Source organism: Heptranchias perlo, chromosome 10 (assembly GCF_035084215.1).
Source record: "Heptranchias perlo isolate sHepPer1 chromosome 10, sHepPer1.hap1, whole genome shotgun sequence".
NCBI classification, from domain to species: domain Eukaryota; kingdom Metazoa; phylum Chordata; class Chondrichthyes; order Hexanchiformes; family Hexanchidae; genus Heptranchias; species Heptranchias perlo.
The window spans coordinates 85902709-85927577 of NC_090334.1; the positions used below are offsets into that span (position 1 = coordinate 85902709).

General features: G+C 44.2%; 1 protein-coding gene across 1 annotated transcript in view; it reads right to left on the reverse strand.

Moving 5' to 3' along the window:
- Positions 1–24869, reverse strand: part of LOC137326807 (heme transporter FLVCR2-like) — a 172940-nt gene that overhangs the window by 141325 nt on the left and 6746 nt on the right. The window contains exon 2 of the mRNA XM_067992201.1: positions 9131–9272. Within this exon, the coding sequence (XP_067848302.1) occupies positions 9131–9272 (142 nt within the window). The remainder of the gene's footprint in view (positions 1–9130; positions 9273–24869) is intronic.

The window sequence follows — 24869 nt, forward strand, 5'->3', positions numbered from 1 at the left end:
ATGGACATTCAGCCACCGACCTTCGGGTAAGCATACTCCAAGGCGGCCTTCGAGACACACGACAACGCAAAATCGTCGAGCAGAAATTGATAGCCAAGTTCCGCACCCATGAGGACGGCCTCAACCGGGATCTTGGGTTCATGTCACACTACATGTAACCCCACCAGCGAACAAATGTTATCTGTTTTTAATATAACGGGTCATTGACTATCTTCCTTCTCTCTCCTTTTTTTGGGGGTTTGTATATTCAGTGGCCTTTTTAGGTGACACCTTTCTGTCTGCTCACTGATTACTGCCCGTTGCCAAGGCAATCACCAGGCATTGTTCTGTGATTTTAAAATGCGAAGGATTCAAAAATGTCATTTCCACACCACATGAGGAAGGAGGAAGCCTCCGAAAGCTTGTGGAATTAAAAATAAAATTGTTGGACTATAACTTGGTGTTGTAAAATTGTTTAAAATGATAGACATTTGATTGGATTGATGCAGAGAAACTATTTTCTCTGGTGGAGGAATCCAGAACAAGGGGGCATAATCTTAGTGCGAGGCCATTTAGGAGTGAAATCAGGAAGCACTTTTTCACATCAAGGGTAGTGGAAATCTGGAACTCTTCCCCAAAAGGGTGTGGATTCTGGGACAATTGGAGCTTTCAAGAGATCTATAGATTTTTGTTAGGTAAGGGCATGACAGATAAAATAAAAACTAGAAGGCGTAAGGTGATTAACCCAGCATCAAAGCTGAAGGTCAGACTAGGGTGTGGCCCAACTAAGAGTTCTATACACAAATGCACAGAATATAAGGAAAAATTAAATGAACTACAGGTTCAAATTCAAATTGGAGGGTATGACATGATAGCTATTACTGAGACATGGCTGCAGGATGGTCAGGATTGGGAACTAAATATACCGGGTTATAAGGTCTACAGGAGAGATAGGGAAAATGGAAGAGGGGGAGGAGTAGCCTTAATGATTAGAGATGAAATCACTTCAATGATGAATTGTAAACAATTTTACAACACCAAGTTATAGTCCAGCAATTTTATTTTAAATTCACAAGCTTTCGGAGGCTACCTCCTTCCTCAGGTGAACGATGTGGAAAATGATGAAGGGGGATATAACGAGAGGTAAGCAGCCAACAGAGACCTTATGGGTTGAATTGAGAAATAGGAAAGGATCGAAGACTATAGTGGGAGTTGTGGATAGGAGCCCTGGCAGCAGCTCTGAAGTGCTAGATTGTATAAATGCAGAGATTAGACAAGCATGTAAGAAAGGCATAGTGGTCTTAATAGGGGACTTTAACCTTCACATAGATTGGGGAAAGCAGACTAGCAACTGTCAGAAAGGTAGTGAATTTCTTGAGTGTGTCCGGGATAGTTTTCTACAGCAGTGTGTCCTGGAGGCAACAAGGGGGCAAGCCATACTAGATTTAGTAATGAGTAATGAACCAGATTTAGTTAACGGCTTGACTGTGCGTGAACATCTATCCAACAGTGATCATAACATGATAGAGTTCAATGTAGTGTTTGAAAGGGAAAAAAATGAATCAGCTGCTAAGATTCTAGACTTGGGCAAGGCCGACTTCAATGGGATGAAACAGAGACTGTCCACAGTAAACTGGGCAAATCTGTTAATGGGTAAAATGACTGATGATCAGTGGGAAATGTTTAAAGAAACATTTAACGTGATGCAGAATCGGTTTATACCCCTGAGGGGCAAGAACTCTACTTGCCAAAAAAAAGTCATGGACAACTAAAGAGGTAAGGGACAATGTAAGGCATAAGGAAAGGGCATACAAAAAGGCAAAAAAATGGCACAGATCCTGGCGAATGGGAAAGATACAAAGATCAACAAAGGGTCACAAAACAGATAGTAAGAGCTACAAAAAGAGAGTATGAAAAGAAACTCGCAAGGGATATCAAAAACAATAAGAACTTTTATAGTTACATTAGGAAAAAAAGAGGGTGGTCAGGAGCAGTGTTGGCCCCTTAAAAACTGAAAGTGGGGATATTGTCATTGACAATGGGGAAATGGCAGACATGTTGAATAATTACTTTGCGTCAGTATTTAGTCGAAAGAGGATAGCATGCCAGAAATCCCAAGAAAACTAATATTGAATCGGGGACAGGGACTCGATAAAATTAACATAAGTAAAGCAACAGTAATGAAGAAAATAATAGCACTAAAGAGTGACAAATGCCCAGGACCAGATGATTTCCATCCCAGGGTTTTAAAGGAAATAGGTGAGCACATTGCAGATGCCCTAACTATAATCTTTCGAAGTTCTCTAGATTCAGGAACTGTCCCTCTAGATTGGAAAATTGCACATGTCACTCCGCTTTTTAAGAAAGGAGAGAGAGGGAAACCAGGGAATTATACACCAGTTAGCCTAACATCTGTTGTGGGGAAAATGCTGGAGTCTATAATTAAGGATAGGGTGACTGAACACCGAGAATTTTCAGTTAATCAGAGAGAGCCAGCATGGATTTGTGAAAGGTAGGTCGTGCCTGACAAACCTGATTGAATTTTTTGAAGAGGTGACTAAAGTAGCGGACAGGGGAATGTCAATGGATGTTATTTATATGGACTTCCAGAAGGCATTGATAAGGTCCCACATAAGAGACTGTTAGCTAGGATAGAAGCCCATGGAATCGAGGGAAAAGTACGGACTTGGTTAGGAAGTTGGCTGAGCGAAAGGCGACAGAGAGTAGGGATAATGGGAAGGTACTCACATTGGCAGGATGTAACTAGTGGAGTCCCGCAGGGATCTGTCTTGGGGCCTCAATTATTCACAATATTTATTAACGACTTAGATGAAGGCATAGAAAGTCTCATATCTAAGTTTGCCAATGACGCAAAGATTGGTGGCATTGTAAGCAGTGTAGATGAAAACATAAAATTACAAAGGGATATTGATAGATTAGGTGAATGGGCAAAACTGTGGCACATGTAATTCAATGTAGACAAATTATTTATTTATTTATTTATTTTTATTCGTTCACGGGATGTGGGCGTCGCTGGCAAGGCCGGCATTTATTGCCCATCCCTAATTGCCCTCGAGAAGGTGGTGGTGAGCCGCCGCCTTGAACCGCTGCAGTCCGTGTGGTGACGGTTCTCCCACAGTGCTGTTAGGAAGGGAGTTCCAGGATTTTGACCCAGCGACAATGAAGGAACGGCGATATATTTCCAAGTCGGGATGGTGTGTGACTTGGAGGGGAACGTGCAGGTGGTGGTGTTCCCATGCGCCTGCTGTCCTTGTCCTTGTCGGTGGTAGAGGTCGCGGGTTTGGGAGGTGCTGTCGAAGAAGCCTTGGCGAGTTGCTGCAGTGCATCCTGTGGATGGTGCACACTGCAGCCACAGTGCGCCGGTGGTGAAGGGAGTGAATGTTTAGGGTGGTGGATGGGGTGCCAATCAAGCGGGCTGCTTTATCTTGGATGGTGTCGAGCTTCTTGTGTTGTTGGAGCTGCACTCATCCAGGCAAGTGGAGAGTATTCTATCACACTCCTGACTTGTGCCTTGTAGATGGTGGAAAGGCTTTGGGGAGTCAGGAGGTGAGTCACTCGCCGCAGAATACCCAGCCTCTGACCTGCTCTCGTAGCCACAGTATTTATATGGCTGGTCCAGTTAAGTTTCTGGTCAATGGTGACCCCCAGGATGTTGATGGTGGGGAATTCGGCGATGGTAATGCCGTTGAATGTCAAGGGGATGTGGTTAGACTCTCTCGTTGGAGATGGTCATTGCCTGGCACTTATCTGGCACGAATGTTACTTGCCACTTATGAGCCCAAGCCTGGATGTTGTCCAGGTCTTGCTGCATGCAGGCTCGGACTGCTTCATTATCTGAGGGGTTGCGAATGGAACTGAACACTGTGCAGTCATCAGCGAACATCCCCATTTCTGACCTTATGATGGAGGGAAGGTCATTGATGAAGCAGCTGAAGATGGTTGGGCCTAGGACACTGCCCTGAGGAACTCCTGCAGCAATGCCCTGGGGCTGAGATGATTGGCCTCCAACAACCACTACCATCTTCCTTTGTGCTAGGTATGACTCCAGCCACTGGAGAGTTTTCCCCCTGATTCCCATTGACTTCAATTTTACTCGGGCTCCTTGGTGCCACACTCGGTCAAATGCTGCCTTGATGTCAAGGGCAGTCACTCTCACCTCACCTCTGGAATTCAGCTCTTTTGTCCATGTTTGGACCAAGGCTGTAATGAGGTCTGGAGCCGAGTGGTCCTGGCGGAACCCAAACTGAGCATCGGTGAGCAGGTTATTGGTGAGTAAGTGCCGCTTGATAGCACTGTCGACGACACCTTCCATCACTTTGCTGATGATTGAGAGTAGACTGATGGGGCGGTAATTGGCCGGATTGGATTTGTCCTGCTTTTTGTGGACAGGACATACCTGGGCAATTTTCCACATTGTCGGGTGGATGCCAGTGTTGTAGCTGTACTGGAACAGCTTGGCTAGAGGCGCAGCTAGTTCTGGAGCACAAGTCTTCAGCACTACAGCTGGGATGTTGTCGGGGCCCATAGCCTTTGCTGTATCCAGTGCACTCAGCCGTTTCTTGATATCACGTGGAGTGAATCGAATTGGCCGAAGACTGGCTTCCGTGATGGTGGGGATATCGGGAGGAGGCTGAGATGGATTATCCACTCGGCACTTCTGGCTGAAGATGGTTGCAAACGCTTCAGCCTTGTCTTTTGCACTCACGTGCTGGACTCCGCCATCATTGAGAATGGGGATGTTTGCAGAGCCTCCTCCTCCCGTTAGTTGTTTAATTGTCCACCACCATTCACGACTGGATGTGGCAGGACTGCAGAGCTTTGATCTGATCCGTTGGTTGTGGAATCGCTTAGCTCTGTCTATAGCATGTTGCTATAGACAGAGCTAATGTGAGGTCATCTACTTTGGATCAAAAAAGGATAGAACAGGGTACTTTCTAAATGGTAAAAAGTTAAAAACAGTGGATGTCCAAAGGGACTTTGGGGTTCAGGTACATAGATCATTGAAGTGTCATGAACAGGGCAGAAAATAATCAAGAAGGCTAATGGAATGCTGGCCTTTATATCTGGAGGACTGGAGTACAAGGGGGCAGAAGTTATGCTGCAGCTATACAAAACCCTGGTTAGACCGCACCTGGAGTACCGTGAGCAGTTCTGGGCACCGCACCTTCGGAAGGACATATTAGCCTTGGAGGGAGTGCAGCGTAGGTTTACTAGAATGATACCCGGACTTCAAGGGTTAAGTTACGAGGAGAGATTACACAAATTGGGGTTGTATTCTCTGGAGTTTCGAAGGTTAAGGGGTGATCTGATCGAAGTTTATAAGATGTTAAGGGGAACAGATAGGGTGGATGGAGAGAAACTATTTCCGCTGGTTGGGGATTTTAGGAGTAGGGGGCACAGTCTAAAAATTAGAGCCAGTCCTTTCAGGAGTGAGATTAGAAAACATTTCTACACACAAAGGGTGGTAGAAGTTTGGAACGCTCTTCCGCAAACGGCAATTGATACTAGCTCAATTGCTAAATTTAAATCTGAGATAGATAGCTTTTTGGCAACCAAAGGTATTAAGGGATATGGGCCAAAGGCAGGTATATGGAGTTAGAGCACAGATCAGCCATGATCTTATCAAATGGCAGAGGGGCTGAATGGCCTACTCCTGTTCCTATGGGCATCATGGGATATGAAGCAAAGGTGGGTAAGTAAGAGCAGAGTAGGCCATCCGGCCCCTCGAGCCTGCTGCGTCAATCAACAAGATCATGGCTGATCTTCGACCCCAACACCATTTTCCTGCACCATCCCCATATCCCTCGATGCCTTTAATATCTAGAAATCTATCAATCTTCGTTTTGAATGTACTCAATGACTGAGCCTCCACAGCCCTCAGAGGGTGGTGAATCTTTGGAATTCTGTACCCCCCCCCCCCCCCCCCCCGAGGGAAAAATTTCTCCTCATCTCAGTCCTAAATGGCCGACCCTTTATTCTGAGACTGTGACCTCTGGTTCTAGATTCCCCAGCCAGGGGAAACATCCTCCCTGCATCTACCCTGTCGAGCCCTGTAAGAATTTTGTATGTTTCAATGAGATCATCTCTCATTCTTCTAAACTCCAGAGAATACAGGCCTAGTCTACTCAATCTCTCCCCATCCCAGGAATCAGTCTGGTGAACCTTCGCTGCACTCCCTCGATGGCAAGTAGATCCTTTCTTAGGTAAGGAGACCAAAACTGCACACAATACTCCAGGTGTGGTCTCACCAAGGCCCTGTTTAATTGCAGAAAGACATCTTTACTCCTGTACTCAAATCCTCTTGTAATAAAGGCCAACATACCATTTGCCTTCCTAATTGCTTGTTGCACCTGCATGTTAGCTTTCAGTGACTCATGTTCAAAGGGACCTGGGTGTCTTTGTATATCCCAATCTCTCACCATTTAAAAAACTCTGCATTTCTGTTTTTAACTTCACATTTTTCCACATTATATTCCATCTGCCATGTTCTTGCCCACTCACTTAGCCTGTCTGTATCCCCTTGAAGCCTCTTTGCATCCTCCTCAACTCACATTCCCACCCAGTTTTGCGTCATCAGCAAACTTGGAAATATTACATTTGGTCCCCTCATTCAAATCATCATTGATATAGATTGTGAATAGCTGGGGCCCAAGCACCGATCCCTGCGGTACCCCACTAGTCACAGTCTGCCAATCTGAAAAAGACCCGTTTATTCCTACTCTCTGTTTCCTGTCTGTTAACCAATTCTCAATCCATGCCAGTATATTTCCCCAATTCCATGTGCTCTAACTTTGTTCACCAACCTCCTGTGTGGGACCTTATCGAAAGCCTTCTGAAAACCCAAATACACCACATCCACTGGTTCCCCCTTATCTATTCTACCAGTTACATCTTCAAAGAACTCCAATAGGTTTGTCAAACATGCTTTCCCTTTCATAAATCCACATTGACTCTGCCAAATCCTATTATTTAAGTATCCTATTATCACATCCTTTATAATAGACTCTAGCATTTTCCCTGGTACTGATGTCAGGCTAACAGGTCTGTAGTTCCCTGTTTTCTTTCTCCCTTCTTTCTTAAATAGTGGGGTTACATTTGCCACCCTCCAATCTGCAGGAACCATTCCAGAATCTATAGAATTTTGGAAGATGACAACCAATGCATCCACTATCTCTACAGCCACCTCTTTCAAAACCCTGGGATGTAGATTATCAGGTCCTTGGGATTTATCGACTTTCAGTCCCATTAATTTCTCTAGTACTATTTTTTTTAAACTAATACTAATTTCTCTCAGTTCCTCATTCTCGCCAGGCCCTTGGTTCTCTAGTATTTCTGGGAGGCTTTTTGTGTCTTCCATGAAGACAGACAAAATATTTGTTTAATTTCTCTGCCATTTCCTTATTCCCCATTATAAATTCTCCCATCTGTCTGTCAGGAACCCACATTTACCTTCACCAGACTTTTCCTTTTTACATACCTATAGAAGCTTTTAGTCCGTTTTTATGTTTCTCGCTAGTTTATTCTCATATTCTATTTTCCCTCTTTATCAATTTCTTGGTCCTCCTTTGCTGAATTCTAAAATGCTCCCAATCCTCCGGCTTACTGCTTTTTCTGGAAACTTTATCTGCCTCTTCCTTTGATTTAATACTATCTTTAATTTCTCTTGTTAGCCACAGTTGGACCACTTTTCCTGTTGGGTTTTTGTGCCTTAAAAAGGAATATATGTTACAAATTATGTATTAATTCTCTAAATGCTAGCCGTTGCCTGTCTACCATCACGCCTTTTAATGTCGTTCCCCAATCAACCACAGCCAACTTGCGCCTCATACCTTCGTAGTTTCCTTTGTTTAGATTTAAGGCCCTAGTTTCTGATTGAACTACATCACTTTCAAACTTAATGAAGAATTCTATCATATTATGGTCACTCTTCCCCAAGGGTTCCTTTACAACAAGATTATTAATTAACCCTTTCTCATTGCACAATACTAGATCTAAAATAGCCTGTTCCCTAGTTGGTTCCTCAACATACTGATCTAGAAAACCATCTCATACATTCCAGGAATTCGTCCTCCACAGTATAGTGCTAATTTGGTTTGCCCGATCTATATTGAGATTAAAGTCTCCATGATTACTGTATTACCCTTGTTAGATGCACTTCTAATTTCCTGCTTTATACCGTGCCCTACATTACCACTACTGTTTGGTGGCCTATAAACAACTCCCACCAATGTTTTCTGCCCCTTGCTGTTTCTTAGCTCCACCCAAACTGATTCTACATCTTGATTTTCTGAGCCAAGATCCTTTCTCACTATTTTACTGATCTCATCCTTTATTAACAGCACTACCCCACCTCTCTCCTTTTTTCCTGTCCTTCCTAAATGTTGAATATCCTTGAATGTTCAGTTCCCAGCCTTGGTCACCCTGCAGCCACGTCTCTGTAATGGCAATTAGATCAGACCCATTTGTGCTGTCAATTCATCTACCTTGTTCCCAATGTTACATGCATTCAGATAAATGGAGTTGAGGTACAGATCAGGCATGATCTAATTGAATGGCAGAAAAGGTTTGAGGGGTTGAATGGCCTCCTCCTGTTCCTTAACCAATTAAACAGATGAGCTGGTCATTTATCTCATTGCTTTTTGTGGGTGCTTGCTATGCACAAATTGGCTATTGCATTTATCCACATAACAATGACTACACTTCAAAATAAATCAATTCATTGGCTGTGAAGCACCTTGGGACATCCCAGGGATGTGAAAAGCACTATATAAATGCATGTCCTCTCTTTAAAAAGATGTTGAATGCAATAATAGTTTTGAAGTAAAAGGTGGTTGCATATGTTCGATCATGATTCACCGCTTAACACTGCTCTCCTCAATTTGCACCCTTTTACATGTACTCTAGACAGGCATAATCACCTTTTATTGTTTATCTTCAGCACATACGCAGAGACGGTGCAGCATAATACTATCTGTGCCAGTGCATACGGAAACTATCCGAAGCAGGCAAACTGCTGCTGTACAACCAAAGCCAAAATCAGCTGCCAACTAGAGTTAATAATACATTTTTGGTCATGGAACATGTTTTTACAGCAATGTGTCCTACTTGGCTAATTCAACAGGCTCCTTACCTAGGATGACGAGAACAAACAGCACAGTTGCCACTGCGGCAGTACCATAAAACATGATGTTGATGTGGTAAGTCAGTTGATCCAGGTCATCCACATTTGGTACCAGTATGGGCGGAACTAGAAACCCCATTGCAACCCCAAGCTGTGGAGAGGATAGAGGGAAATGTTACTGACAAAACTATAAAACAGAGTGTATGATTGTTACAAATACTTTACTTACTGGTGATCCAGATTACTGGGGTAGGGAAGAGGAGAGAATACTCATATCCCAGTCATACTCTCACTATCAGGCTTGTTACTCTTTCATCTCAATCAACTTCTGTACACCTGCTAATAATGGTAAAGGCTCAAAGGGTTAGATTATGGGGACAGGTTGCACAGACTTACCCAGAATTCACAACATGGAAACAGGCGGTCTGGATCAACCAGCCTTTGTGGCCATTTACCTTGTACATATAGCGGTCCTAATCCCACATGCTTGCAGTGTTCCCATATCCCTCTGTCTCCCTTTCCTTCAACCATCATCTAATCCATTATTAAATATCGATGTGGTCTCTGCTTCAATCAGAGATTTAGAAGAGATTTTTTTGCAGAGTTAAGGCTGTGGAATTCATTTCCAGGGTTGGTGGTTGAAACCAAGCTAACACTGAAGATGGCAATTTCCCCATCCACCCTATCCGTCACCTCCTAAAGAAACCGGTCATGTTTGTTAAGTGTGATCTTCTAGATATTTAGTATTTTCATCTTTTATTAAAATCTTCCCTACCACAGATGTTAACCTAATTGTCACGGATGGTTCAGTCTCCCTTTTTGAAGATGGGTTTAAAACTGGCTGCTCTTCAGTCCAACACATCCACTCCCAATACAACTCTGAATATCATTTCTTGAGCCTCTGCTATTTCTTTCTCCACTTTCCTCCGGACGCAAAAACAACAGCTCTTATTGATGCACTGATGAAGAACATTGCAACCGTGGGTTATAAAATTATTAGAGCAGTCCCAGGATCAATGCTTGGTGTTTACAGAGTTAGCTCTATTCACCAGGGATTGTTGGGGATAGTGTACAGGGGAGGGGAGGAGAGGAGTAACATCAGCTAGTGTTTCCACATCCACTACATAGAAGTTACAACACCATCCAGTGGCCCCTGCTACAAATCACGTGTGTAAATGTGGACAAATTGGGCTGAGCTGTGATGCTCTTCACAAGCAGACAGGCAGCCTGCCTCCACTCTAAGGCCCACACAAGAATACCACCTGTGCTAGAATCTGGAGTGCTGCCAAAACCTGTAGAACTGAATCCCAGCCTTCAGTAGAGGGGAAAAAAAAAGTTAATGGAAAACAAAAAGAACTGCTTGTTAGAATTACAACCTTGTAATGGTCTATTATCTTACACTACACACTTAATGTTTACAGGTCGTTAAAAATCATGGCATTCACACCACATTGATGGGGGTCACACTTTCACTGAGCTGAAACGTACTACTTTTGGGTTAGCAAAGTAGTCCACTGACCTAGAACAGTGGATCAGTAACTATCGAGTTAGACTTGGACCAGAGGGGACATGAACCTGCTCAGAATATCTCACGATGTGGTGGAAATTAATTCTAATAGAACATTCTGCATAGCACGCCCGTCACCCAAAGAAAAAAAAGACTGAAGGTCCAAAGGGCCCCTCCCAAAATATTAACTGGTCTTTCTCCTCACACTGACCCCAACTTGCTGCCGATTTCCAGTATTTTCTGTTTTGATTTCAGTTCCCCCCTTTCTTTACTAAAGATCCATAAGCATTATGTTTAAAATAATAGGGGGGGGGAAAAAAAAAGGAAGAAAATAGTAACAGTGAAAAATTAAAATCAAGAAAATAAAAAAAAGGGGAGAAAAAAATGGCACCGGGGAAGACACGGGGGGCCGGGGAGGACCTATCTCCCTTAGCGGAGGGGTCAGTGACCGAGGGGCAGAGATTTAAAGTGATTGGTAGAAGGATTAGAGGGGAGCTGAGGAGAATGTTTTCACCCAGAGGGTGGTGGGGGTCTGGAACTCACTGCCTGAGAGGGTGGGAGAGGAAGAAACCCTCAACTCATTTAAAAAGTACCTGGATGTGCACCTGAAGTGCTGTAACCTACAGGGCTACGGACCAAGGGCTGGAAAGTGGGATTAGGCTGGATAGCTCTTTTCAGCCGACAAACACGATGGGCCGAACGGCCTCCTTCTGTGCTGTAAATTTCTATGATTCCATTTGGTTAATCAGGCCCAGATTGGTCGTCCAGACCTGTTACTGGCTGGGGCAGAGAGCACCTTGTACAAAATCTCAGTACCTTATATGGATAATCAGGCCCAGAGTGGTCTCCTGGACTGCTTTTGGTCGCCTAAGGGGTTGAAGAGGAATTTTCCAGATTTTCTCCCCCTAATTGGCCTGGGTTTTTAATCTGTTTTTTCCACCTCTCCCAGAATATTACATGTCTCCAGGTCGGGTACATGACAAGCTGGATGGACCAACAGATCTTTTCTTGTCTGGCACTTTTTGTATGTTTAAATCTTATGTGCCATTTGTGGAATGTTACTGTGTGCAAACTGCCCACATACCCACATAACAGCAGCTGCATTTATTGGAGGTGAAGCATTTTGGGATGTGCTGAAGATGTTCAACCTGCTATATAAACACACGTTCTATCTTTTTAAAAATAAATCCTTCTGTGAGTCAGTGGCTTCAGAAGTGGACAAAATAAAATTCTGGGGGTGGGGCGTTTACATTATTACACACTGTTAATGGAGGACATCTTTTGATGCTGAATCTCGTTAGCCTTTACTGGGATGAAAGATCGAATAAAAACAGATGACCAAGACCATACCCATGAAATGGAACACATTATCTTTCAGGTAAATATTTGAGCTTCCTGGCAACTATCTGAAATCGTGCAGCTGTGTTTTAGTAATAAATATCCTCACCGATGAGCCCGAAAAATAAATGCAACAAATGCCCATTTTTGTAAATCTCATTTTGCCTCAAATCATTGCAAGTTGAACTTTTAAAAAGAAATCCTGTATTTTAAAAAGACAGTAAACATGCATATTAAAAATGGAAAGAGAACCTTATCTACAATGTTTAGCAAGAATAATAGTAAAACAATTCCAGAAAACAAAGGAGTAAGCTACAAACACACAGGGCTGCCCCCAGGATGTTGATAAACTAATTGTAGGCACTATCCAGGCTCACATACTACAGTGAACACATACTCCCATACTGGACTCCACACAACACCACTATTCTTTCCAGCTTTTGATTTCAACCAATACATGAACAGGAAAGGTCACCGCCAAGTCAAAGTAGCATTTTTATAAATGTACGTCACTCAAAATAGAAGTTTATTTACAGTTATAACATCCCAGCAGCAATTTAATTTTGGATCCTCCTGCAATTCTTTTGACAGATAGTAGGAAGAGGGAAAGGAGAGATTTTTTTTTAAAAAGCTACACTTTGCTCAGAAGTTTGTCTGAGTTAGACTCATGGACACAGCACAGAAGGAGGCCATTCAGCCCATTCTTTGCCAGAGTAATGCAAAATTAATGTCACTGCCCTGATCTCTTCCCATAGCTTCATATCTTGCTCTGCTTCAAATACCTATCCAATTTTCCTTTGAAAGATGCAATACACTCTGTATCCACCCTTCCAGCAAAGTATTCCACCCTACATTGGCCCCCAGTCCACCAAAGCCCCCAATTTAAGATTCTCATCCTCCATGGCCTCACCTCTCCATCTCTGGAACCACCTCCAGCCCTACAACCCTCAAAACTCTGCATTCCTCCAACTCTGGCCTCTTACGGATCCCCCACTCTGGCGGCCGTGCCTTCAGCCATCTAGGCCCCAAAGCTCTGGAATTCCCTCCCAAACTCCTTTGCCCCTCTCCTCCTTTATAAGCCTCCTTAAAACCTACTTCTGACCAATTTTTAGTAACCCCTCCCAATATGTCCTTTTTTTGATTACACACTTGTAAAAAGCCTTGGGGCATTTTCCTATGGTAAACATGCTCTAGAAAAGCCAGTTGTTGTTTGAGTAAACCTGTGTTCTCACTTCCATTTGTAAAAACTGATGCAAAATATTTATTCAGTTTCTCAGTCATAATTTCATCCTCCATAAATAACCCCGCCCTGAATCCCTGAGCTATTCTACTCTAACTATTCTTCATAGTAACTCAGTTGTGCCTTTTTGCACCACATAGTTCCCATATTAAGACGTTATCTGGCTCTTGGTCGCCATTATAACACTCAACTTCTCTGCAGGAGACGAGCAAGCACCAGTTTGATTCAACTTGCCAAGTTGCGGCAATTTCTCTTAAAGGTTAAGTTGCAGATCCCTTTTATTTTAAAGATAAAGATGTGATTGAGCAAATACTGCTCACAGTTCTGTGCTCTCTAGCACCAGTAAGGAATGAATAGGGAAACAACTATAAGAACATATGATCTACCATGCCAGTGATAAAGTCTGGAAAAGATCTGCCACTATCTCCCATACCCTTCAATAACCATGCAACTGCTCAAATTTATCAGAACAATTTGCTTCCAATATTTCAACCTGTGTTTAGATGTAACAGAACCACTACACTACTGTACCCATTTGAAAGCCTAGTGCAATAGCAAATGGAACATCACAGCCTAGTGATCAACAGTTAATTATTTCTGATCACCTGGGCAGGCAATGAATGCTTCTCACTTGTGCAATATGTGGAGATGCCGGTGATGGACTGGGGTTGACAATTGTAAACAATTTTACAACACCAAGTTATAGTCCAGCAATTTTATTTTAAATTCACAAGCTTTCGAAGGCAGTTGAAAAAACTGTCTGTACTCACCAAGCATTGTTCTGTGAATTATAAATGCGATTTCATCTTGAGGATTTCATTTTCACATCGTTCACCTGACGAAGGAGATAGCCTCCGAAAGCTTGTGAATTTAAAATAAAATTGCTGGACTATAACTTGGTGTTGTAAAATTGTTTACAATGGTACTTCAAGGCAGTGCCATGTCCTATCCAATCTCACCCACCTCCTACATCATCTCCACATTTCAACTCCTGACCACATGCTAGCAAATGTCAATGATTTACATTCCTGAAGCACTATCATTCCCCTTCCTTTCAAAACCACCATCACTACTCCTCTCCTGACAAATCCATCTCCTCCAGCTACTACTCCATCTTTAACCACCCCCCTCTCCCTCAAGCTCCTCCAATACTTCCTCACCCCCAGTTCAGTGTCTCAAAAATACCAAGACTAACTAAATGTTAATATGTCTACTACATAAAATCACACCATGTATTTTTGAAAAAAAACTTCCCCTTTGAATATACAGAAGGAACATGGAGCAGTGTGATTAGTTTTCAAAAACTATACTGGTAATTGTAAAACACTCAGCACTACTGATGACTGTTTGAAAATCCACCCTATTCAGTTACTAAATGAATTTGCTGTTGGTTCAAACCGGTTTGACTTCATTTGAAGAGATATAATTCTCATGCTTTAAGCACAAAAGTCCCTTATCAATGCTAATTAGAATGCTTGCATGTGTACTCAAATTTCTATTGAGTACACAGTAGCCTAGTATTTAACAGGTGTGGTACAGTAACTGTATAAAGTGCACCTGTAGCAATCAGGAGCCACATCATGGTCAGCAGCTTTGTGAACTGAATCCTGCAACAAGGGTGGGGTATATGAGGTATTTGCTTCATGTGACAATCAGCCTTTAAATAGTTTGTGCTTTCGCAACAGAAGCCCAGGCACTCTGGGAATGGCAATTAGCATTGTTTCAAAAGTCACCCACACAGCAATTTAAAAGTATCTATCAGGGTGGTGCAGTCACAAACCAGATGAAAGGTTAAAAACAAGTTGGTGAGCTGCCTTGGAGAGCTGGGTCACTACAAACCATCCTCCCTGGATTACAAAAAGGAAAATGAACAAGATTCTGCTGCCAATTGCTATCCAGCAACTTCACCTGATTGTGATGCCCTCACAATCAAATAGTCTGCCAATTCTCCTATACCAAATCTCACAAGGAATAACGGTCACTCGGGCGAGCTACCGAAGGGTGACCAATACCCGTATCCAAGCAGGGGATCAATGTCTTCAGCAGAAAATCTTTGGAGAAAAAAACCCAAAATGATAGTGTTGACGTAGCAGAACTGTTTCAAGGATCCGGCTCAGAAACTAGCTTGTTTCTTTAGCAAGACAGATTCCATAGCAGTCAAAAACAATGTACACACAGCCATTGTTGTTAATGGCTGCCCGTGTCACCAAGTGCCTGGAGCTCTGGTCAGCCGCACGTCTAACTCTCTGTTCAGTTCTATTTACCATGAAACTATAGCACGGGACAACAGGGTGCTCGGAGTGTATACACACACGGGACAACAGGGTGCTCGGAGTGTATACACACACGGGACAACAGGGTGCTCGGAGTGTATACACACACACACGGGACAACAGGGTGCTCGGAGTGTATACACACACACACGGGACAACAGGGTGCTCGGAGTGTATACACACACGGGACAACAGGGTGCTCGGAGTGTATACACACACGGGACAACAGGGTGCTCGGAGTGTATACACACACGGGACAACAGGGTGCTCGGAGTGTATACACACACGGGACAACAGGGTGCTCGGAGTGTATACACACACGGGACAACAGGGTGCTCGGAGTGTATACACACACGGGACAACAGGGTGCTCGGAGTGTATACACACACGGGACAACAGGGTGCTCGGAGTGTATACACACACGGGACAACAGGGTGCTCGGAGTGTATACACACACGGGACAACAGGGTGCTCGGAGTGTATACACACACGGGACAACAGGGTGCTCGGAGTGTATACACACGGGACAACAGGGTGCTCGGAGTGTATACACACGGGACAACAGGGTGCTCGGAGTGTATACACACGGGACAACAGGGTGCTCGGAGTGTATACACACGGGACAACAGGGTGCTCGGAGTGTATACACACACGGGACAACAGGGTGCTCGGAGTGTATACACACTCGGGACAACAGGGTGCTCGGAGTGTATATACACACACACACGGGACAACAGGGTGCTCGGAGTGTATACACACACGGGACAACAGGGTGCTCGGAGTGTATATACACGGGACAACAGGGTGCTCGGAGTGTATATACAGAATAATTCACTATAAGGCAATGCAGATGATTTTGTCACTTTGCAAGGTCTTGGTTAAGCCTCAGTTAGAGTAAAGTTTCCAGTTTTGGGCACAACAACAACTTGTATTAATATAGCACCTTTAACGTAGTAAAACCTCCCGAGGCGCTTCACAGGAGCGATTATCAAACAAAATTTGACACTGAGCCACAGAAGGAGATATTAGGACAGGTGAGCAAACGCTTGGTCAATGAGGTAGGTTTTAAGGATCGTCTTAATAGGAGGAGGTGTAGAGAGGCTGAGGAAGAGAATTCCAGAGCTTGGGGCCTAGACTGCTGAAGGCATGGCCACCATTGGTGGAGTGATTAAAATCAGGGAGACACAAGATGCCAGAATTGGAGGCGTGCAGAGATCTGAGGGGCTGGAGGAGGTTACAGAGATAGGGAGGGGCGAGGCATGGAGGGATTTGACAAGGATAAAGAATTTTTTTTAAAAAGGCATCCCTGGACTGGGAGCCAATGTAGGTCAGCGAGCACAGGGGTGAGGGGTGAACGGGACTTGAGTTAGGATACGGGTAGCAGAGTTTTGAATGAGCTGAAGTTTATGGAGGGTGGAAGATGGGAGGCCGGTCAGGAGAGCATTGGACTAGTTGAGTTTAGAGGGGACAAAGGCACGTATGAGGGTTTCAGCAAGTGGGTTGAGGCAGAGACACCGAGGTTGTGAACAGTCTGGTTCAGCCTCAGACAGTGGCCAGGGAGAGGGATGGAGTCATTCATTAGGGAACGGAGTTTGCGGCGGGGACCAAAGACAATGGCTTCGGTCTTCCTGATATTTAGTTGGAGGAAATTTTTGCTGACGTGGGACAAGCAATGTGTCAAATGAGAGATGTAAACAATTTTACAACACCAAGTTATAGTCCAGCAATTTTATTTTAAATTCACAAGCTTTCGGAGATTTTCTCCTTCCTCAGGCAAATGTTTCAAGATCTCCTTGAAGCCTACGCATTTATACATCAAATATCAATTTGATCTCCACATCAAATGAGAGAGTTTGTGGAGGTGGGGGGGTGAGGAGGAGGTGGAGCTGGGCATCGACAGCATACATGTGGAATCTGACATGTTTTTGGATGATGTCGCCAAGGGGCAGCACATGGATGAGAAATAGGAGGGGGGCCAGGGATAGGTCCTTGGGGGGACTTCTCATATGGTGGGTGATATTAAGGCATTGGAAAGGGTGCAGAGGAGGGCCACAAGATTAATTCCCAGTTTAAAGCATTTTAGTTAGCAAGAGAGTAAAAGTGCTGGGGCTCTACACTTGAGAAGTGTAGACGATGGGGTGATTTGATCGAGGTTTATAAGATGAAGGGACTACATTGTGTTTGTGTAGACAGTTTGCTTCAACTAAATAGTTTAGGGAGGACCAGGGGTCACGATCCAGTTATGCAAGGTCAGATCTAGGTTAGATGTTAGGAGGGTTTCCCAGAGAATAGTGGAGCTGTGAGACAGGCTGCCGACTTACACGGTCAACTCTGAATTCCTACAAGCAAGAGCTGGACCAGAGATCACTGCACAAACGTTAGGTACCGTACAGCATTGATGAGGGCCAGAGTGGTCCCTGGACTAGTTCTGATTGCCCACGGGGGTCGGAGAGGAATTTTCCAGATTTTTCCCCCCTAATCAGCCTGGGTTTTTAATCTGGTTGATTGCCTCCCCCAGGAGATCACATGGCTTTCAGGTGGGGGCTGTAAATATTGTGATGCACAAAGCATCGCAGTTGTGTGGGGCAGACTGGATGGACCAGTGGGTCTTTTCCCGTCAGTCATTGTTCATATGTTTGTACTGAGGCAAAGGGCCAAATACCTCAATCATCTGAACTCCAGCCTCAGTGAGATTGCTCGAATTCCAAAGTAGGTACAGAACCTGACTAACGAGCTCAAAACCATGCAAATCTATGGAAAGTTTCAACTCTGCCATATTAGGAAGAGGCGAGACTGCTTTGAAACATCTGGTGACTCTTTGTAAGATGGTGCAGAGTCCAATTCCAGCAGAAGGCAGCATTTCAGTATGAAACATCTCGCAATTACTGGATCTATTAACAAGGTGCAAGAATAATCTAGATGGTAAATGGTTCACCAGGGCAAAAGGTGCAAATCCTAGGAGACACAAGTTAAAAATTACCACGGTAAGAATAAGAGGGGAGTCAGGCAGGACTAGTATTACCCAAAGTGCAATAAGTTACAAGAAGTTCACTGAATTGAATAGTTTCAAGATCGGATGAGATGAGTTTTCTGCACTTTGCCTGTTCCAAATAATATCTGTTGTTCAGGATCTCATTTATAATTCACCATATGCTGCTGTATAATACAAAACAGCTGAGGTCCAAGGAGCACTGCCTCTTACAAATTGCACACTCCTGCTTGATTAGTGGAAGGGAGAATTCAAAAAGGTAAAAACAGACTGCGCTTGATTTTTTTTGAAAGGAGTTTTATTAAGGTCTGGGTCATCCTTTTCAGTGGAGTACTGAGAGAATGCTGCACCGTCAGCAATGCCATCCTTCGGGTGGGGTGTTAAGCACAGGTCCAACCTGCCTGTTCCAGTCTATGTAAAAGATCCCGTGGCATATTCAAGAACAGAAGGGAATTCTCCATATCCTGGGCAACATTGCCCCTCAACCAACACTACCAAATAGATTCGCTGCTTATTGGTTTCATTTTCTATTTGTGGGACGTTTCTGTGCTAACGCACATTGGCCGCTCGTTCACCCGTACAACAGTGACTTCACTTCAAAAAGCACTTTGGGACGCCGGCAAGACACTTTATAAATTCAGTTTTAAAAAAAAATACCCCAACTCAATCATATCATCCACCTCGATTTTGAATATTCCCAGTGCTCTTGGCTCGGCTATATTGGCTGGCAGCATATTCTAAGTATTCATCACAAATTTGCATTCCTATTTCCCTGCCTTGCTTCAAAATAATCTGTTTAGGGTTTCTATACAATTTAAATATTTTGTAAAGTTCGATTAGGTCTCCCTTTAAGGAACCGTAGAAACACAGAATAGCAGGAGTAGGCCCTTCGAGCCTGCTCCGCCATTCAATATGATCATGGCTGATCTTCTCTCAATACCATATTCCCGCTCTCTCCCCATACCCCTTGATGCCTTTTGTGTCTAGAAATCTATCCAGCTCCTTCTTAAATATATTCAGTGACTTGGCCTCCACAGCCTCCTGTGGTAGAGAATTCCACAGGTTCACCACCCTCTGAGTGAAGACATTTCTCCTCATCTCAGTCCTAAATGTCCTACCCCGTATCCTGAGACTGTGACCCCTCGTTCTGGACCCCCCAGCCAGGGGAAACATCCTCCCTGCATCCAGTCTGTCCAGCCCCATCAGAATTTTATATGTTTCAATGAGATCCCCTCTCATTCTTCTAAACTCGAGTGAATACAGGCCGAGTCGACCCAATCTCTCCTCATACGACAGTCCTGCCATCCCAGGAATCAGTCTGGTGAACCTTCGCTGCACTCCCTCTATGGCAAGTATATCCTTTCTTAGGTAAGGAGACCAAAACTGCTCACAATACTCCAGGTGCGGTCTCACCAAGGCCCTGTATAACTGCAGTAAGACATCCTTGCTCCTATACTCAAATCCTCTTGCAATGAAGGCCGACATACCATTTGCCTTCCTAATTGCTTGCTGCACCTGCACATTTGCTTTCAGTGACTGGTGTACAAGGACACCCAGGTCCCTTTGTACATCAACATTCCCCAATCTATCACCATTTAAATAATACTCTGCCTTTCTGTTTTTCCTTCTGAAGTGGATAACTTCACATTTATCCACATTATACTGCATCTGCCATGTATTTGCCCACTCACTCAACTTGTCTCAATCGCTTTGAAGCCTCTTTGCATCCTCCTCACAACTCACGATCCCACCTAGTCTTTGCATTTTTAAAATCAAGTATATCTTTTCCCTGGCTCTGTACTTGCTTAAAAGCTGTTTATCTCGAACTTCTTCCAGTTCTGATGAAAGGTCATTGACCTGAAACATCAACTGTTTCTCTCCACAAACCCTGCCTGACCTGCTGACTGTTTCCAGCAGTTTCTGTTTTTATTTCAGATTTCCAGCATCCACGGTATTTTGCTTTTTTTTTTAAAAAGTATCTTTTCGATGGTCTGTCAGTTAAGGGTGGGATCTCGCGGGCGGACACAGCGGGCAGACAGTGCCAGTGCTGTGCCAGGCTGGAACTTCGACCAGCTGCCAAGAGGCACCTCTCACTCCACCATCTCTAACTGCCTCAGGATCATTGAAATAATTTTGGCAGGCTACCGAGCTTCCATAGGGGAGTCTGCCTGGAGGGGAGGGGCAATACATGGCTGTGAACCATAGAAAATTTATGGCACAGAAGGAGGCCATTCGGCCCATCGTGTCCGCGCCGGCTGAGAAACGAGCCTCCCAGCCTAATCCCACTTTCAGCACTTGGTCCGTAGCCCTGCAGGTCACGGCTCTTCAGGTGCACATCCAGGGATTTTTATTTTTAAAAATGAGTTGAGGGTTTCTGCCTCTCCCACCCTCTCAGGCAGTGAGTTCCAGACCCCCACCACCCTCTGGGTGAAAACATTTTTTCCTCATTTCCCCTCTAATCTGTCTATCAATTACTTTAAATCTGTGCCCCCTGGTTATTGATCCCTCCACTAAGGGAAATAGGTCCTTCCTATCCACTATCTAGGCCCTTCAATTTTGTACACCTCAATTAAATCACCCCTCAGCCTCCTCTGGTCCAAGGAAAACAACCCCAGTCTATCCAATCTTTCCTCATAGCTAAAACTCTCCAGTGCAATCACATCCTTCCTGTAACGTGGCCACCAGAACTGTATGCAGTACTCAAGCTGTGGCCCAACTAGTGTTTTATACAGTTCCAGCATAATATCCCTGCTCTTATATTCTATGCCTCGGCTAATAAAGGAAAGTACTCCATATGCATTCTTAACCACCTTATCTACCTGTCCTACTACCTTCAGGGATCTGTGAACATGCACTCCAAGGTCCCTCACTTCCTCTACACCTCTCAGTATCCTCCCATTTATTGTGTATTCCCTTGCCTTGTTTGCTCTCCCCTCACATTTCTGATTGAACTCCATTTGCCACTTTTCTGCCCATCTGACCAGTCCATTGATATCTTCCTGCAGTCTACAGCTTTCCTCCTCACTATCAACCACACGGCCTATCTTTGTGTCATCTGCAAATTTCTTAAATTTAGGGGGGCATGATTAAGTCCAAATCATTAATGTATACCACAAAAGCAAGGGACCAGTACCGAGCCCTGCGGCACCCCACTGGAAACAGCCTTCCAGTCGCAAAAACACCCGTCGACCATTACCCTTTGCTTCCTGTCACTGAGCCAATTTTGGATCCAATTTTCCACATTCCCTTGGATGCCATGGGCTTTTACTTCTTTGACTAATCTGCCATGTGGGACCATGTGGCAGGCATAGTAAAAATTCTAATTGTTCCCAAACAATAACCCAAGCCCATCACTTTGCACTCAACTGCATAGACTTTCTGACCATTTAAATTTTAAAGGGCTCCTGTCTAGGGGTGAGAAGAACTTCCTCATTAATGGGAGCAGGGTTCAAACCCAGGACAAAAAAAAAGGAACAAATCTCCTAGTACAGGCCACTGTCCTTTGAGAGACATTAAGTGTGGTTAAAATGAAATATTTGACACGAAAGTGCAGCCTGAGCTTGTTGGAGACAGATTTAGCAATGGAGGGGCGAGGAGGGGAGCAGGAACTAGTGGTTATGGTACTACATTCGCAACACAGAATTCAAATTCCACCACGGCAAGTTATGACATTTAATTCAATATAACTGATCATTTGTGGGCTGGCATAAGAAAATATGGTTCCAGAAGCTGCTGGATTGTTGTAAAATGCAGGGAAGGAATCTACACCTGGCCAGGCCCACTGACTACAGTCCGACACTATGGCAGAAATATTAAATTACTTTGCCTCAGTATTTACTAGAGACTAACATGGTAGGTAGGACATTAAAAAAGAGATTAAAAAGAGACATTTAAGATAGAAGGCGGGTGGGAGGGGGAAGAATTGATAAACTAATCAAACTTAGACTGAGTAAGCATCAAAAGGGAACCAGGACATGGCAGCAGAGAGGAGAGAGACAAGGTGAATAGAAAACTGAAGGGACAAACAGTAACAGAACAAAGAATAGTGTAGAAAGAGCAGGGATTAGATGGAGGAAGGAAGCAAAGCCGACCAGCGTGGTGTTGGAATCCACGTGTGTTAATGTGGGGAGTGTCACAAATAAGGGTGATGAGCTGCAGGCAGAAGTTGCCACATGGGGTTATGATCCAGTGTCTAACGGAGACCGGACTTAGACATGGGCAGGAATGGGAAGTAAACATTCCCGGCTACAATATATCCTGGAGGGATAGGGAAGGGAAAAGAATGGAGAGGGGTGGCAGTATTAATCAAGGATAATATCACAGTTCTACAGAGGGACGATATACGAGAGGTGCAAAGACTGAATCTATCTGGTTAGAGTTAAGGAGCTGTTACATTTCTGGGTGTTCACTACAGATCCCCAAATAGTGAGAAGGAGATAGAGGAGCAAATCTGTAGGCAAATTTCAGGGACATGTAAAAATAATAGACCAGTAATAGTCAGGGACTTCAATCACCCGAATATAGACCGGGAAAAAACAGTGTAAAGGGCAAGGAGGGGGGGGAATTCCTAAAATGTGTACAGGAGAACTTTCTTAATCAGTGTGTTTCTAGCCCGAGGAAGGAAAGTGCTGGATCTAGTTCTGGGGAATGAAGTGGGGCAAGTGGAGTGTGTTTTAGTGGGAGAACATCTGGGTAATAGTGATCATAATATAATTAGGTTTAAAGTAGTTACGGAAAGGGACAAATAAAAATCAACGGTGAAAATACCCAACTGAAAGAGAGGCAGTTTCAGTGATTCGAGAAGGGATCGAGCACAGGTGGACTGGAAACAAAGATTGGCCAAGAATCCAGTAAATGAACAATGGCAGGCCTTCAAGGCGGAGATAGTTCAGGTACAAACCGAACTTATTCCCATAAGGAGGAATGATGGGACATCCGAAGCTAGAGCTCCCTGGGATGCATCCTAGGTTGCTGAAGGAAGCAACGGTGGAGATAGCAGAAGCTCTGACCACAATCTTTCAATCCTCCTTGGATATGGGAATGGTGTCAGAGGACTGGAGGATTGCAAATGTTAGACCCCTATGAAAAAAGGGGAGAGGGCTAAACCCGATAACTACAGGCCAGTCAGTCCAACATCAGTGATGGGAAAACTACCAGAAACAATTGTCAAGAACAAAATTAATTCTCATTGGAGAAGTCCAGGTTAATAAGGGACAGCCAGCACAGGTTTGTTGAAGGCAATTCATGTCTGACTAACCTGACAGTTCTTTGCTGAAGTATTAGAGAGGGTTGATGAGGGTAGTGTAGTAGATGTTGTATACATGGACTTTCAAAAGGCATTTGATAAAGTTCCACATAACAGATTTATTCAGAAAATAGAAGCACATGGGATTAAAGGGACGGTGGGAACTTGGGGACGTAATTGGCTAAGGGATAGGAGGCAGAGAGTATTGGTGAACGGATGTTTTTCTGATTGGAGAGAAGGATGCAGTGGGGTCCCCAGGGGTCGGTATTAAGACCATTGCTTTTCTTGTTATATATAAACGACCTGAACTTGAGCATAGAGAGCACAATTTTGAAGTTTGCGGATGATACAAAACTTGGCAACGTAGTAAATAGTGAGGAGGATAGCAGCAGACTTCAGGAGGACAGAGACAGACTGGTGAAATGGGCAGACACACGGCAGATGCAATTTAATGTGGAATAGTGTGATGTGATGCACTTTGGGGGGAACAACGTGGAGAGGCGGTATAATCTAAATGGGACTATTTTGAGGGGGGTGCAAGAGCAGAGGGACCTGGGGGGCATATTCACAAATCTTTGAAGGGGGCAGGGCAAGTTGATAAGGGGGTTAAGAAAGTGTATGGGATCCTTGGCTTTGTAAATAGGGGCACTGAATACAAAAACAAGGAAGTCATTTACAAATCACTGGTGAGGCCTCAGCTGGAGTATTGTGTCCAATTCTGGGCACCGCACTTTAGGAAGGATGTCAAGGCCTTGGAGAGGGTGCAGAGGAGATTTACTAGAATGGTACCAGGGATGAGGGACTTCAGTTATATGGAGAGACTGGAGAAGCTGGGATTGTTCTCCTTACAGCAGAGAAGGTTAAGGGAGACCCAACAGAGGTGTTCCAAATTATGAGGGGTTTTGATAGAGCAGATAGGGAGAAACTGCTTCCTTTGGCAAGTGGGTCAGTAACCAGAGGACAGATTTAAAATAATTGGCTGGGGTGCAGGACTAAATTGGAAAGCTCTTTCAAAGAGCTGGCACAGGCACAAAGGGCCTCCTTCTGTCCTGTAAGATTCTAATGTACAATTTGGAAACTGGTTGTAGAAATTACCAGGGCGGCCTCAGTTACATGGGGGTTTATGTAGAAATTACCAGGGCGGCCTCAGTTACAT